General features: G+C 39.5%; 1 protein-coding gene across 1 annotated transcript in view; it reads right to left on the bottom strand.

The window, feature by feature from the left end:
- Nucleotides 1-18,034, bottom strand: part of TTC28 (tetratricopeptide repeat domain 28) — a 206,718-nt gene that overhangs the window by 188,235 nt on the left and 449 nt on the right. The window contains exon 2 of the mRNA XM_072880117.1: nucleotides 4,487-4,765. Within this exon, the coding sequence (XP_072736218.1) occupies nucleotides 4,487-4,765 (279 nt within the window). The remainder of the gene's footprint in view (nucleotides 1-4,486; nucleotides 4,766-18,034) is intronic.

Below are 18,034 nucleotides of genomic sequence, written 5' to 3'. Positions count from 1 at the left end.
CCAAACCATTTTTATGAGATTTCTATCATAACTGTGTAAATGAAGGCAGACAGTGCAGTCAAACTCTGACCTCTACAAATCATTTCCTGTTCAACACCTTATTGACCTTCAATCCAGCTAATGAAAGGCCTTGAAGGGAAATTCATTTCATGTGTATGCCATTACTGTACCTTTGGCCCAAGTGAAATAAAAAATCTGTTTCTACATACAAAAGCTTAAAAGAACCATGACAATAAAAGATCACATCTCATTGCAGATCAGACGTGAAATACACCTGCTGTCACAGAGGACATGACTGAGACACAGCCTCTGCAGTAAAATGATGCGGGATGACCCGATGATTCACATTAAATCTCATTACCGTCTCTGAAAGTTAGACTAGCTGCTTCTCTCATGTACGTGATTATATAACCCTTGCAAAACTCGTTAGCCTTAAACCCAACAATTCTAAATACTTGTATTCACATGATGTATTCCTCAACTCTGCTAAGAGCTTGGCTTCAAAGCCGTGAACTGGGGGCTCCAAGACGGAAGGCAACTTGCTGGTGCTGCGGTGTGGGAATGCTTGCCTTCCAATGGTCAGGTGGCGAGAGGCAAATCCATTTCACAGCTCTCATGAGGGACAGACCCAGTTTCGAGTTCAGCTGGCAGCAGACCTGTGGGACATTTACTGGCCGATGGCCATGGAAAAGGCTAAACAGATACAATCAGCCAACTTTGGGCTGGAACAGAAGGAAGAAGTGGTGGAATCAACACACAAGTCATCTAACAAACTACCTAACAAGCTACCAGCATGGATCGTGAACCAAGTCTATCTATTTTACAGCACAAGTTTATAATAACAGCAGTTATTATAAATAATGTTGTTCACTTCCGATCAAACAGATGCCAGAAAGACATGCTTTAACATTTGGAATTTTTTAGAATATGTCCAAAATTCACTTTTTTTTTTGGTGGTAGTGGTGGTGCTGCTGGGGTGGGGGAAGAAGCATATTATTCTTGAATATCAATTGTAGACATACAGTACTGCTGCTGCCAGACAGCAGCTCTGATTCATCTACATATTCTCTTATTAGGGTGACATTCAAGAACATATAAATGGGAATGTTCCAAAGGATCTCAATTTTGGCTTTATTTCTCACATCAATTTGAATTTTTTTTAATATAAAAGCATAATGCCCACTGATGTACCACCTATAGCTGAAGAAAAGCAAAACCTCTTATTTTTATTAGTACTCACTTATTTTTAAAAGTATGTACTGTAGGAGCAAATCTAGAATAACAAAAAAAACACTGAGTCATTAAAATTAAAAACCAGAAGATAGGGTTCCAAATGGGATTCTGGTGGTTTGGGAGAAAAGAGGAGAGCGTGTGAAGCACTGAAAATCTGACAAACTGAAAAGATAAAAGGCAAGATACAAACAGGGACTGAGGATGAGCTTTATACAGGACAGAAAGCCTGCAAAAGCTACTTTGACTCTTCTATTACTAACCGATAGTAACTTTCTAAGTATATAAACATTTTGTATCACGGAGCAAGATATCCTTTACGCATTGATCCAATAAAGCAAGAAGAGACGCTATGTCATCATAACAACATCAGTTAGGTCTTCAACTACTTTTTCCACCAATAAGGCTCAAAATGTTCTGTAAAAGTGACTCCTCACCTTTTTGTAAAAAAAATAAACAAAGAAATAAAGTTTGCTCAAGGTCAGGTGTACATTTAACAGCAGAAGTAGAATCAAAACAGAGTTATTTCATGTTTTCAACTCAATAATATAGTCTACCTGAAAAAAGTCTCACTTTTTCATTACTGAAAATTTTTTGTTTGTTTGTTTTTTTTAAACTATTCCACCTTAGTACTGCATCAATATTTATTTCTGCATCTGTTATTTCTGTATTTAACAGACTGATGATAATGCCTTCATTTAACACAGTTAGGCTTTTAGCTAGTAAATATTCTATTCCATCTTATTTTCTGTTTTGATCCACAAATCTATTCCAATGATTCATTTCAAAGGTCTTGTTATACTTCTGTGACTGGCATTTTGAAAGTATTCTTTTATGAAGTTTTTTCATAACTTTTCATCTAAGTGAGCTCTGTAGTAAATCACTACCAGACTTCCAGAAACAGGATACAAAACTAAGCAAAAGCACCCTTGCTTCTATACTCTTTAACTCCCTGCATTCAGACAAGTGACCTGGAAATCTGGAGTTTAATGACAGTAATGCAATTTTCTTTTTTTAAACACAGTCCTTCATACAAATCCATGCAAAATCTTTTATGACATTCGGTAATACAAGACAGAAGTTAATGACAAAAAAAAAAAAAAAAACCAAACAGAAAAAAAAACCAAACAAAAACTTACAAGCTTGTAAATCATCTCCCTGCCAAAGCAGGAGTTTCTTTCTAATGTGGACTGATACAAACAGTAAATTGCAGACAGGCTTAGTAAAAATAACAGGGAGAACACATTAAAGCTCTTTAAGAAAGATTAAACAGCAGTATAAAAGTGAAAAGAAGGTACAAAAGTTAAGTGTGAAAATAAAATGTGAAAGAAAAACACAAATTAAAGTGCTGCAATTCAAGATGGCAACTCCAAAAAGTAGGATCAACGAAAGGCAAGGATCTCCCCTGGACCACGATCTTCCTTTTGTGATTAAGAGTGGGCAGAGCTTTAGAAAACACTTTAAATAACATTTTTCTAAAGCCATTTTCTGGTCTCACTAAAGAGAGAAACTTAGAGTGAGAAAGTTTGTGTACAATTGCAGTTTCTTGACTCCAGAAATTCCAGAGTTAAGATACCAAATTTTGACCAGGACAAGGGGGGAGGAATTCAGGCTCTTTTCTGTCAGAAAGATGTATCAAATTAAAATACTTGCAGGATGCTCTCTCTCTTGGTGAGAGAATGAGAGAATTACCAAAGGAAGACATGCCTAGCAGTCCTGTAGACAAACTGTCACAGCTTGCACATGATTGGAGGCTGAGACAACAGTGACATTGTGCACACAGATTGTACTGATGAAAAGATACCACCAGTCTTCTGCCTCCAAACGTACTCAGATGTTGCAATCCCTGTCATTCCTTTGAGGTGGAATGAGCAGACACATGCCTCCGTTAGCGAGATGATGTCTCAGCTGCTGCAGAAACAGCAGAAGCTTTCACAGCACTGAATCCTCAAACCATATACATGTATCTAGGAAAATCATCCTGTGTTCCGAGTGGAAAGAACACTATTTTATATATATGTTTTACACAACAGCTTCCACTTTCCATATGGAAGTATACTATGCAGGCATGAAAAAACAGTGCATTGACTTACTGCAGCAGAGCAAATGAAATGATGGGGAGTTTGGAAATGTAATTGCTAAGCAGTTGGCCACTAGACTAATACTCCTGTTTTTAGTTAACGGACTACTACATATCCAGACAAGATACAGGCAATGACCAATGAGAAAAGGGAGAGCAGGCAATGTTGATTTAAAGGTATACAACACAATCTCAGTACATGGAACTGATAATGAGCAGAGTTTGGATTTGTGCTTAGAGTATGGGTAAAGTAATTAACAAAGTCTTAAAGAAGCATATGATAAGACTTTTCTGGAAGCTAATAAACAACTGAAAAACAGAATACAAGACTTATAGTGATCTGCTTTGAAATAAAAGGAAACTTAACTTCAGTAGTTTGGAGTCCAGCTGATGGAGAGCATTATGCTTGCTACCTGCCATAATTTCTGAGGAGAGGAACCTGGGTGATGAATCCACTCTTAAATTGCATCTTTAGCTAAAGTGGCTAGTAAGACTGCGTGAGGGATTGACAGGAGAAATGAAATCTGGAGCGGATGCTATTAAAATTCATTAGCATGAAAAGGGCTGGCCCTGGGCTAGCCAAGGGTCAGTCAGTTACTGAAGCAATCAATTGCAGCTAATGGGAAGCAACCCCAGAACAAAGAGGCAACCAACACCATTTACTCTTTATAAAATGTTTCCTTGCATAGTCAGATCTTACTAAGAATGCCAAGATACACATTTCTTAAAATGTTTATCCAAAACATACTACACATAAACACTCTTTGAACACTACTTTGAAAGGCCTTATTGCTCAATTACTAATAAGAATCCCCATGCTACCTCTAAAGAAGTTTTGCAAGAAAATGTTCCTGGATGCCACTGAATGCTGACTACATTTCACATTAAAAGAGATGTCAAGTCTTCACAACCCAGAAACCATGCTAGTTTAAAATAATAAAATAGTACCATACCCCCACTGGGGAAAAGCATGTTTACGCAGAAAACAGTTTAATACCCAACAGGAAATTCAAGTCAAACAATTTTTAAACACAAAAGATATTATTATCTGGAGCTTTTGGCAAAACCAGACTTCAGTACCGAAAGAGATGCACTTGTTTACATTAGGTGTTACATATATGAATAATAACCCCAAAGGAGTTACTCCTTCCCCAGAAGACAAATACACTTTCTTACCTTTGGCCATTTGGGATTCAGAAGTCGTGCTTTGATTGCATCATCCAGGGCCTTGTCATACTGTTGGATTTTCATGTAGGCTGCTGAACGGTTACTGTAGAGAATGCAGTTCTGAGGATCAACTCCCAAAGCCTCATTGTACAACACGATTGCTGTATGAAAATCGCCATCATGGCAAGCCTGGTTGCTCTGGCGAACTTTCTCAACAAATTCAGCTTTGCTCAACATGGGACTGTCAGGACTTCTTCTTCCAAAAGATTTTGATCCAAAGAAAGAAATCTGGGGGGGGAAGGGGAAGGGAGAAATTACATGTTAGCGTGAAGAAATGCTACTCGAAAAAGGAAAAAAAAAATCAAAATATTAGAAACTGGATAGCAGAAATTAAAGCCACCAGCATTACTGCAGAACAAATTATGAATTCAGAATCAGATTCTTAAAGTAAATTGTTTATCTATTGACTTTGGGGGGGTACAGAAGTAACAGAAAAGAGCCTTATAAAACATTATCATTCCCTATGAAGCTTTCCCTATGAAGGATGTCTTCTAGAAGACATATTGCCTTCTTCAGGCATAAGACTAGTTGTAGTCTATTTTAGTATGCTGCACTCCACAGATTCACAAGTTTTTCCTCCTCGGCCATACTATTTGATTTTACAACACGAAGCACAGTTGCCAGGTAAGGAAGTTTATCTGAACAGGTGGCAGGTGTGAATGTGAAGACGATGCCGGTATATCTATCTGAAGTTTGATACATAGGTCACAGAGAAGCACATGCATGCACAGACAATGGAAGAATGTATACATTCTCTTCAAACCAAAGAACTTGAACTGGTACATCTGCTCACAATCCTCTATAATCAGCCACCTCAGGCTGCAAATTGCTTATAAATGGGAAGGGAAGGATGAGTCTTTGGAACTGGGTATACTCACAGAAATTAGTGTGGCACACAATTTATTTTAGCAACAGAACAGTCATCATTGGCAGAGCCACCTTCCCGGATTGTCAACTTCAGGCAATACAAAATAACAAAGAAAAACAGGTTTAAGCCTTTTAATTATAAAGATTATTATGTAAAGTGAGCTGTAGAAAGTCACAGTTCCATTGAATCTGGTACACCCTTTCTCCTCATTTAACCTTCTATGCTCCTTATTTTCCTCAGCCAGTCATTTGCAGTCAGTAACTGCTTCTGTCATGTATACCCTACTCTCTCCCAAGGACCCGCAAAAACTCAGCAAGAATATCTTCGTACAACTCTGATTACAAGGTAGTTGTGAATTCTGTAGTAATTGTATTTGACGACAGGCAACCTGTACATATGGTAACATACAAAAAACTTGGAAATATTCATTAAAGGTTTAGACTATGGTAATTGAGGTTGGTCTCATCCATTTTTAGTCCTGCAGACCAAAAAACGTTAAGAATATCACATATTGTTACCACAGCACAACAACTGCAGGGCTTAAATACATTACCAGAGCAAGCTGAGGCATATTTTTAGGTGGAAAGGGAAGCAAGCTGCAAATTGACATCCTGTCTCAAGCATCAAAATGGTCTATAGACTTTTTTTTCCCCTCTAGAGTCAAACAACAACAATAGAAAAGCGTCAAATTAGAAACTACTGATCTCTTCTTTTCCTTATGATTATACCCAATTTTTTCTGACAGGTGTTTGTCCAAACTGTTTCTAAACTTCTCTACTGAAGGGGATTCCATGTTTTACTCGGGCACTCTCATTATACTGCTTCATGATTTTCATAATTAAAATATTTTTCCTAATATGCACCCCAAATCTCCTTTGTATCAGTAAATGTACTGTTTCTTGTCCTGCCTACGGTAGACCAACCCAAAAACTTTGTTTCCTTTCATCTGCATAGTTCCCTTTATATAGTACTCCTGCTAATATAAGTTAATATGCAGCTTGACTTATTATTATTAACAGCACTATAAAAAGTAAATTTCTGCATTCTTGAAAATTCATTCCATATGCAGTACATCTTTGCTACTTCAATCAAGTTTACAAACAGCAATTTCATATATTCTCAAGTACTGGCAAGAAAATTGTTCTACTTTGAGCAACAGCCCAAACGTTAGAGCTGAACACGTTGCTTTATGCCAAGCTGTCCGGTAACTCACACATGTGCATGTATTTGACCATAAACTTCATCATGTGGTCAGTTTGCCGTGACCCGAGAAGTTGCAAGAACAGACTATGACAATTTAGCAGCTATTACATGAGTAGATGTTCAAACGCAAAGATCAGGAAACCCTGAGAAAGCTCATTAGTCACCGGCAGGCCATAGATGGCTGGAGGTACTGTAGGGAAATGGGGTTGGTGAGTACCCAAGTGCCAGGGACACCACAGGTAACTACCCCGAGATACCATGATCCATACGTAGAGCTGATTCGCTGTAGGAAAATAAAAGAATCCAAAGAAAATAACCATTCTTCTCACATTTCCTTTCATCTTCACCTACTTTTTTCCTTTGTAGTTTCAGCAGCTTCTTTAATTCTAAGAACTTACATTTCTGCCTACTCCTGAAACTTGCTGAAGTTATCCAACACACCGCCACTGTGCAAGATGCTTCTCAGTGGGCAAACCTAAAAACTACTGTGTAATTTTTCCAACCATTAAAGTCAGAGCAACTAATGAATTTTCACACTGTTATTATTTCCACACTAGTCTTTGTTCCTGGAAATTACCAGAAGAGTGGAAAACTTGATTTTATACAACTCAGAACCAACACTTCAGAGTCACTACAGGCAAGAAAATCCAATACAGTCTTACAGAAATGCTCATTGTATATAAGGAGCATGGAATATTTTAAGCTGAGCAATACTCTGCTCAAAAAAAATGTATAACCTTTACTTGGGGCCTAAAAGGAGTTCAAACATGTCCAAAGTTTCTGAAACCAGCTGAACTTTCATGCAATACTCAAGGAAACGCAAGGCTAACAGTCTAAAGAACTCTCATATATCATTTTTCAGAAGGATCTGAGGAAATGAACAATCATAAATTAAGAAAAGTCTTAGAGGGCAAACACAAGGTGAACATCAGAGGGTGAACAACAGACCCAGTGCAAGGACTCCAGTGACACTCTGTTTATGATGTCTGAGATCATCCTGACCCATGATCCTTGGAAATTGTGTTAACAAACAAACAACCAACCCCACAAACACACACTCACCCCCACACAATTTAAAATGCCACCCTTTTCAAAGCTGCCAGCTACAATAGCAACAGATGTTGCTTTAACCTATAGGAACTTTTTGGAATCCTGCTATGTTCTTAGCTTCAATAGCTTCCTGCTACAATTTTGACAAAACCTGAGATTTTCATGAGCAAAATAAACTTCTGCAGTGCAAATTCAACTTATTTAAGTACAGGTAGGTCAGGCAGCACGATTCAAATTTCTGGCACAGCTAACAGGGATAATATTTGTATGATGCATTTAACTGATCACAAGGACCAAGTCAGTCTATCGGAAGGAACAGAACACTAAGAAAAAGATACAGGTATCTTCTCTTTTGACAGCTTCCACAGTTAGAACTGAAGCAAGATTCTCTCCCCAGTTTCTAAAATACATGATATTTTGTTTGTGCCACAATTATAGGATCAAAAAAAGTATTTGTTTTGTTCTCCTGTCAGGTCATGAGACCTACATTGTCACTGCAACTTCCTCCCAGGTGGCCATACCATATAGCATTCATTTATAAGTACATTGGTCATGAAAAAATGTTTTTTCATAGTCATCATAGAAATTTTTGTCAACTCTAAAGGTGAAAGGGCTCCACTGAGAAAGTCTGAACTCCATAAGAACTGGTATTAAGACAGATAGGTGATATCATCTTGGCAGATGTGCTGGTTTTGGCTGGGATAGAGTTAATTTTCTTCACAGTAGCTAGTATGGGGCTGTGTTTTGGATTTGTGCTGAAAACAGGGTTGATAACCCAGGGGTCTTTTCATTACTGCTGAGCAGTGCTGACACAATGTGAAGGCCTTTTCTGCTCCTCACCCGACCCCACCAGCGAGTGGGCTGGGGGGCACAAGGAGCTGGGAGGGGACACGGCTGGGACAGCTGACCCCCACTGACCAAAGGGATATCCCATACCACAGGACGTCATGCTCAGTATATAAAGCTGGGGGAAGAAGAAGAGAGAGGGGGACATTCGGAGTGATGGTGTTTGCCTTCCCAAGTAACCGTTATGCGTGATGGAGCCCTGCTGTCCTGGAGATGGCTGAACACCTGCCTGCCCATGGGAAGCAGTGAATGAATTCCTTGTTTTGCTTTGCTTGCATGTGTGGCTTTTGCTTTCCCTATTAAACTGTCTTTATCTCAACCCACGAGCTTTCTCACTTTTACCCTTCCGACTCTCTCCCCCATCCCACTGAGGGGAGTGAGCGAGCGGCTGGGTGCTGCTTAGTTACCAGCTGGGGTTAAACCACGACAGCAGAGAACAACATGATTCAAATTCTTAAAAACTATAAAGCTACCTTAATTTAAATAATCAACTGCAACTATAACTTTCCTTAACAAAACTGGCTGCATTGACCACTAAGTGACTTAATTCATTGTGACGCATTAAATACAGCCAATTGCCATCAACATTAAGAATGAAAGCAGCAGGGCACAGGCTGGAATAAATTAATCTGAGAAATTAGTCACAAACATAAACAGATTAGAAAACATGAATCTCTCAGCAGAAAGCTCAAGTATTTTCTTCAGGTTCCTCCTGTGTCTAGTGCAGACTGTGAAGGAAACCATTTTGCTTCCAAAACTTACTATTTTGAACCGTTGAGCTCAACCTACCAGTAACAGTACACGACAGATTCAGCCAAGGCGATCTCTAGTTTAAACACTGCTCATGTTGTTCATACAACAAAACAGTTTTTTGTTAAACAATGCCAAGTTTAAGGGTACAACGTATCAAATACACTACTCCAGTTTCTCAGATGTATTTTTAAAGGTGTCCTCTGTCTCTCTCTCATTGTATTTCCTGGCGATTGGCTTGCATCAGGGACAATGAAAAATACCAAATGTTGTGTAGGTTCCATTCTTTTATCATATTCAGAGCAAACGACTACAGATTCCAGATGCAGGAGTACCAGAACTCGTCATGAACTTACGTTATTTAGAAGATAAATACTTCAAGAAATAGATTCCTTAACAGCTACAGCTGTAACTGCCTCCAGCTGGAGACTGAGCCTGGCAGTGAAAGCACAACCAGCGTCACAGTGAAGAACCCACCTCTGGCTCAGCGGCGGGTGGCATCTTTCCCATCACCTCCACCCAACCACAGGGACCGATGCTGCTACAACCACAGGAGCTACCTGCCTGGAAGCAACCTTCACTAGCTCACCAAGAGTTACCAAGCACTAGGTAGAGAGGCCTCTGCAAGGGCATGTCTCATTGGGCACAATCTCAAGGAACACTAGCAAGGCTAAAGAATGCACAAGTCGAACAATAGCTGTCTTTTCTGTCTGTTTATTATGCATGAACAAATGAAAACACAAAGCTGTTAATGATCTTCCCAGAATCATACTGTGAGTCTGTAACAACGAGGAGAATCCATGAGGAGACATCTTCTCAGTCCAAGTAAAGTGGTTTCTGCCTCTAATATCCTGTGAAGCTAAATAATCTCATAAAAAAACCCGATATTATTTTAAAGGAAACTATGATGGTAACTTCTGGAATATGTTATTATTTAATTCCGGCTATCACGAGAACTACGTAAGGCAGTAAAACATCATTAGGTAAGAGAAAGAACCACAGAACAAGACTGAGTCACTCTGGCACTCAAACCACAAATAAAACATTATTATGATGGTACCAACACACAAAAAGTACTCATTAAAAAGCCATCCCCGCTTTCCAGTCGTGACTGCTCTTCTCCTACTGATATAGTGGAAGGTGATGGCAATGTATCTATTTAGGCTGCCTAACACTTTGTTATAGAAGGTACTCGTACGTACTAAACCAATGCTAAAGAAGAAGCCAAAGTTCCTTAGTGCAGTGGAACAAAAAAGGTTCTAACGAAGTACAGAAAGGGATCTAGCAGAGACAATTCAAGGTAGGAGCTCATGTATTTCTAACAAAGAAGATGGCACAAGCCTCTTAGCATCACTTCTCCAAACCAGCATAGCGCACCAGAAACCAGCTCCTACTACAGAGGTCCCATTAGACAGAAGCTCCCACAATATCTGCTTCAGATTTGACTCAGCAATTAATTGCCTTCACTGGTGAAAAAGCCTCCTCCTCCTCTTGCAGAAGGTGCTCAAGATTCAACCCTACTGACCATTCAAGGTGAGTGTTAAAAACACACACAATTTTCTTTGATCTTTTTCTTTTCAAGAACAAATGAATTCCCAACCCCCCAAAGCAAATAGCAAGTTGAACACACAGAAGAACCTACATTACAAGAATGTTTATCTTCCAAGATCAAGCTTGCTAAACTTAGTCCTCTATAGAGACAGAACATTTAGCAAATAAAATAAGTAAGTGCCCATACACGCTTAAAGATCTGACTGTCTGAACAGCACATCGCTATCCAGAAAACGGTAGGGAGTAGATTCCCATTGAGTTCCAATAAGATGAGTGAGAAGAGATAACAGCAAGTCCAAATTCTGCTCCAAGACAAGAGGACAAGGGAAAACAATGTGGTGCAACAGCATGAAGAGAATGCTTGATCGAAGAACAACGAATCTTACACCTCAGAGCTTGTTAGTTTCTATGAAATCCATCTTATTTAATGCTACACAATTCAAATAAATATGCCTTATATAGATGATGTCTTGGGTGGCGAGTCCATAATTAAGACACCTTTTTTAAAAAAGCCTTTATAACTTTCAAAAAAATTCTCTAAGTGTGATATGTAGCATTTTTATATTTTAAATTATCTAAATAGCTCGAGATACTCAATGAAGCATCAGAAAGAGGAAAAAACAAAAATAAAGAGGCAAGCAGAGAAATTGGCATTCCAAAGGGATTCTGAAACAAAGTGACAGCTACTTATTCTAAATACGGGTTTCCAAAATCAGCTTAAATCTGTAACTGAGCTTCCCTTTCTATGAAAGCTTCTATACAACATCTTGTATTTTAATCTGTAAAATGGCTTTATGGTTTTTTTCACTCCATATTCTGAGGTATTATTGTTTTTCTGTAATAAAAACTGGCTTCAACAAGAGTCCAAGAACAGATAAAGAATACAAAGTGTCTCCCCATAACCTCCATGCTCCTAGCAGCCAGCACTTCAGCTAGCCTGTACTACACTTCCGAACAGACATGAAACCTTGCCAAGCCGCATGCAACCTTCACCCAATCAGAACAGAATTTTAACAGAAATAGTGTGGAAAGAAATGAAAGGCCACTGAAACTGAAAGTTTAAGCCACCGTAGGATGTGCACAACAGCTATCCAGGCCACTAGATTTTTTTAAGCTGGATTTTGTCTTCACAAATTGTTGTGAAGCATTACCGGGAGTACATCTTCACAGATACAAGAAAACATTTTCTTAAATCTCAGCAACATAATATATACACCCCATCAGCAGGACATGAGTACACCGGACAATGACTCGGACTATTCCCCCCCTTAAACCTGCAGGTAAATGAGAGAAAAACTATGTGATGGTCACTTACAGAATGGTCCCTGGTAACGCACACTCACTTCATGGACTGCCGGCTAAAATAAGCCTAGGCAATTTTGATCCCTCAATGAAAACAAAACCACTGCCACCACCCAACAGACGCACTGCTAAAGTTACCTTCCATCTAGCAGAAGCAATATGAAGGAAATCCTGCAAACTTTCATTGCTTCTGTCATTTTCACCACCGTGCAGTTTCTGAAGTCTAGCATTTACTCTATGTTCATTATCAGGGTGTCTAGCCTGACATCTACTTTAGTCTAAAGTACTCCTACAAGTGTCAGTAAATATTCTTCTGACAGACAGGGATTTCATTTCCTCTGGTAAATCTACATTACAGGGGAAAAAACCCACCAAGTTACATTTTCACAAAGTCATAGGTAAAATAGAAGTCAAACTTCCAAATTTTTTAAATAAAACTCTAGAAGGGATTTTTAGATGTTCAAGGAAATCTATTTTTATATCACAAAAAAACTATAACAGCTAAAAGCATAAAGAAATCAAAAGGAATAAATACCTTGAATATAAATCTATAACTTACAGCACTGTTCTATTAAAAAAACCAACCACATTTTAGTGAATTTCCTAATGGAATATATGTCTAGGCTTCCGGAGCATGTTGTTTTGAAAATATTTTACTGCTTTGGTTTTTCATTGTAATTACAGACAAAAATATTTTAAATACAAACTTATCAACAGGAAGGAAACTGATTTTTTTTTTTTTTTAATCTGGAGCTTATACAAACTTTTCTAAAGAAAGAGATGTCTTTTCTAAAGAATTTTCTAAAAATGAGAAGCAACTGTGAGCTTCCAATACTGAACTTGCAGATCTGCAATTGTAACATCAGCTAGATCCACTCTAATTTGAGCTATGCTACATGTTGCTAAAAATTGTAACAAGAACTATGCAACCCATAGCTAAATTTAAACTGTACTTTTGGGTTCATACATAATTTTAAAAACTAAAGGTTAAGCAGACCAAATTATGCCCTCGCTTACACTTTTGCAAAATACTTCATTTAAGAAACAAAATTATATTTTCAAGTAAATACTCCAAAACCAAGAAAGAACTAAGTAGTACAAACGTTATTTTTAAATACTATTGAGAAACTAACCTGATTTCACTGCAAACACACTGCAAAATATATTTGGATCATATACGTAATGCAATCTTTTAATATACCTACTGCCAAATGTAATTATTTACAATAATTGAAAAGCTATGAGCAATATGCATCAAGTTATTGCAAATTCTTTATTCCCACTTTCCTCAAATTGTTGACCTTGAAGCTCTTCTCAGTGCCTCCTTAAGGAGCGTCTCAAGTCATGACATTACACCAACTAATGATGAATAAGAAGATAGCCAAAAGAGACCATGCCATTCTTTCTGTATAAAACTTTTTATAAAAGCTCTTCAGTCATGCATAAGTCAGCCTGGGTTATTGTTGCTCTCCCTCTCCTGGTTTTCGGATTATTATACCTATTGGTTACCCCGCATCTCAAATCAAACTGGAAGCTCACTGAGACTAGGCAACTCCTCCTTTGAGCACCTGGGTCCACGAGGTCCTTGATCCTTCTGGACCATGTTGTACTAAGAGATAATAAAATCTGCGGTCCTTTTTATATGGTGAGCAGTCTCTCAGGATTATTCTATTTTCCATAATCTATACTATTTATTATGTATAATTAAACCTTCTTTCGTGAACTTCTGAGAAAACTGGAAGTAGGTTAATATTTCAAAGCTTCAGTCAGTTACACATAGGGCTTATTAAGAGCCTTCCCCGACGCACTACCAGTCAGGCACGTTCAGGGTAAAGGACGGGTTTTACCTTATTTTAAAGGATTAACCACCAAATAGCTGGAGACAATTTATCTAAACTCTAAAATGGTATCCTGCAGCCGCTTTCTCAGGTGTCTGCTGGTGTTTCTTGATTGCAGTCATACCAATCATCAGACTAGGAAATGTATACAAAGTTATACTGGCAAGGACATTAGCAGGAGAGAAGACAGGGGACTGCGTGAGCGTGGGCGTCACTCGCAGATTTCTGGGCAAATTTGTCTAATGAATTCAAGACATTGGCAACACATTTGTCTTTCTCATTTTCTGGGCTTCCCAGAGATCTAAGCCAAACAGCTTTGGGCAGTACGCAGGTGAGCTACAGAAACTGCACACTAATGAAGCAAAGTGATAGTCAAATGTAAAACTAACTGCCCAGAGCACAGAAGAATCTTCAGTATATTCTGGGAAATAAATAGCAGATGACACTCAATGTCAGTAAATGCAAAGTGATTGGGGAAAAAAAATCCTTAGTTGTTATCACAATAACTGGCCCCAAACATACCTTTACCCCTCACAAAAGACATTTGAGAGTCCTTGGAGAAGTTCTCCTGCAAACATTGACTGTTCATGAGCATGGAGACAAAGAGATAAGCAAAAGAATGAGAATCTTTGGAAAAGGAGAAACAGGAAACAATTATGCCATTCTAAAAATCTACAATAGGAAGCCCATTTTAAATACCATGTTCAGTTTTGTTCCCACCACCACACAAGCACATAAAGATACCTAAGTAGGAAAGGTACAAGATGGGTAACAGACAACCAGGTTGGGATCAATCTCCGCATCCAAAGAGAGACTAAGATAGACTATGAAAGTTAGAAAAGAATTTTATAGTCAAAGGTCTATAAAAATCAAGAAAAGCCCAGGGAAGATAAAGGGAACAATTATTCGCTATTTCACAGAAACAGAGAGGCATCAAACAGGCAGAAGATAAGAGAAAACCAACTGAAGCAACCTGGCACATGCAGTATAGTTAAAATGCAGAATTATCCCAGGTGTTACAAGTGGCAATAGTAATAATGGGTTCAAAAAAGTAATTAAAAACATGAAAGAAATTCACAGAAGTCTATTGAACATGAAATTGAAATTACACATACATCTAGAATGTTCAGTAGGTTCTAACTGATTTCTCAAGTACTGTAAAGAACATTCAAAGTTTTAAAAAACTCAGTCTGAAATAAAGAATAGTTCTTTCATCATTTAACAGCAAATGAAAGCAAACATAAAATACTCCGCAATTCTTAAGATTTTAATTTTTATATAAAGACACAGGCAAGATCCTGTCTAAAAGTTATGTTTGTACCATAGATGGCTACATCCACAGTAATAGACGCATTACGGATGCCTAAAACAGACCAATCCTCATACAACACTGACAGTCAGTTAGTTGGAAACTAGAAAAAATATATGTTTTATATATATATAGTATAATATATTTTTTTATATATACATATAATATAGATTATTTAGTTTTGTGTATTCCGAATGCTTCTACTGTAAGAGCAGCTGGAAGTCAGCATATACCTACTGAAACATCAGCACGATGATGTCAAAGATACAGGCCATAGGCCTTGCATGATGCATTTATGTACCCTGCAAAACAGACTCAAACTGAACAGAGGACACTTAGCTTTTTCCCTTTTGTCAGAAAAACAAAAATCTAGCTTCACTGGTCTCAGAGATAACCTTCAAAAGTAAATTAACGAATGCAAATTCAAGTTTGTGTCTGAGCATGCTGAAAGCCCAAAACAAACTCAAAAGTTCAAGTTTTCCAGGTCCTTGCTAATCTTGTTAGAAAGTGCCCTTATAGATCAGGAACAGTCCCTCAGCATCAACATACAGTATGTTACTGTCAATCATTTCAAAGGAAGAATAAAAGAGTCAAAATTCTTAAAGAATGGGGGAAACAGAGTGAAAACACAGTACAGAAGAAGTGGAAAGTAGTGCAAAAATTGAGATTAAGAAGAATGGGAAATTAAAGCAGAAAGGAGCTCATTTTCTCATTAAGAGATAGTCAATATGACACTGAGACGTAGAAAAGAAGTAAAAGTTGACCTCCTAAGTCTAAAGAGTTGTTTGCTCCCACTGCCCCAACAGATCTATCATTAACGTAAAAGAAAGATCTAGTATAAGCTAAAGGGAACACAAAATCTTGAATTTAGTTATTGTGAATAACAACTAAGTTATAAATTAGCAGTGAGGAATCTGACTTTTTCCTCCGAACCGTCCATTAGCCACAGACAGACAGACCCAATAATGACGGACTGATGAACCAGTAACACAGCAAAAGCCAGGTCTGAACAGGAAAGTCACTAAAGGAAGACTTGCTAGGGCAGCAAGTGTACACGCTCCCTGGATTTTGTTGCCTGCAACAAACCATTCAATCGTTGTAGTATAACTGTTGCCTTCTCTGCAGGGACATGTGCCACCTAGGAGTGCAGGTCTGTCAGCACAATGGCAGTAACAGCACGCGCTGACACACAGGTAGGTCGGTGCTTCATCCGCCACCTCTCATTACAACATCCCCATCTCAAGTGACCTGCCCAGTAGGAATGGAAGTAACTGCTATCCAGGCAAGGAGGAAAGGGTACGCAATGGACAAGGAAGAGGTTTTCAACCTCAGTCGAGAGGGGGATGATGTGATACAGTGAAGCAGCCAGAAAAGAAGACTTGATCAATACCCTGCAGAAATATATACGCAGACTGATGCTGTTGCAGCAGTGCATTTTGCCTCTTGACAATTAAGATTTGGATAGTACAGAGTATCAGTAATAATAATCATTAATGATGTTATCGCTAATAATAATCAGTAGTCTTATACACTAGTATGACCTAGGACTTCAAAAAACCACATGACTGTGTGTTTATATCAGACAATCCCCCCAAAAAAGGGAAGATTTCCAACCGTACTGCTGACAAAAACCTTTCAATATTCAAGGCACACCCACTCATCCATTTATCAAAAAACTCTTTTCAGAGAGCCTATAAAGGGTTTAATTAGCACCTGAAGAGCTCTTGTTCAACACCAGAAGAAAGCACAAGAGGGATGACATTGCCTAAGACTGTGCAAACCTCCAAGAAAAATGAAAGATATCCAAAAATAAACATGAACAGCTCCAAGAGGAAGGACGAGAAGGCACAGAAACCCAGCCATTTCAACTCTCCGTTCACTGGGGACAACCAGGGATATCCCTATGGCTGCAACATCAAACTACAGGAGCATGGGCTGCTGACAGGCATAACGCAGCTCATCCTTAATCGCCAACCTGCATTCCAGTGAACGAACAGAACCGCATTAACCACATTTGCTGTCATCCAAGATGCACTGACTGAAGCCAGTCTCCGGATTCCAAATTTTGTAAGGAACAAAGCTCTTATAATCAAGTAAGTTACTGACAACTTCTTCAACGGCCGGCATGCCCAGTTGAGGTACAGTCTGCTTGAGAACGTGTGTCCGTACCATGAGTTCCAACAGGGTAACAAACTCTGCAGCGCTGCAAAGTACACCTGGCACACTCACCAAAGAATTTCGAGATTTTAACAAGATAAACTTAGGTTTTGCTTATCCGGGACCCCAGAGAGAACATAATTTTCATGCTGATAGCCGTGCTCTCTCTCTCGCATAAGGGTGCCCACTCTGGCGAAGTGCAGGCTAGAACACGTACATGGAAATACTTGTCCACCGGCGACAGCAGGTCCCGGCAGTTCACCCACCGCCGCGGTCGCGCAGACCCTGAGCGACGGCCAAGCGCCGGCTCGGGCAGCACCGATGGCCGGCCGAGCTCCCCGCCCGCAGCGCTGCGCTCCGCCGGGCCCGCCGGCGGCGGGGCTGGGCGGGCGGCTGGCCCGGGCCCGCCGGCGGAGGCAGAGGCTCCGAGGAAGGCGGCACCGCTCCCAGCCCGTCAAGAAGTCCAGGGCGAAGGGAGCCGAGCGCTCGGCCAGGCGACCGCGGCTGCACCCGAGGCCTGGCGGCCCCGGAGCCCCGCCGGGCACCCGCCGACCGCCGCCGCTTCCCCCGGCACGCCCGCGGCCCGCCGGGGGAGCTGCCCCGCCGCCGTCCTGCCCCTCACC

This window comes from Ciconia boyciana, chromosome 15 (genome assembly GCF_034638445.1).
Source record: "Ciconia boyciana chromosome 15, ASM3463844v1, whole genome shotgun sequence".
NCBI classification, from domain to species: Eukaryota; Metazoa; Chordata; class Aves; order Ciconiiformes; family Ciconiidae; genus Ciconia; species Ciconia boyciana.
This window is presented reverse-complemented; position numbering and strand designations above follow the sequence as displayed.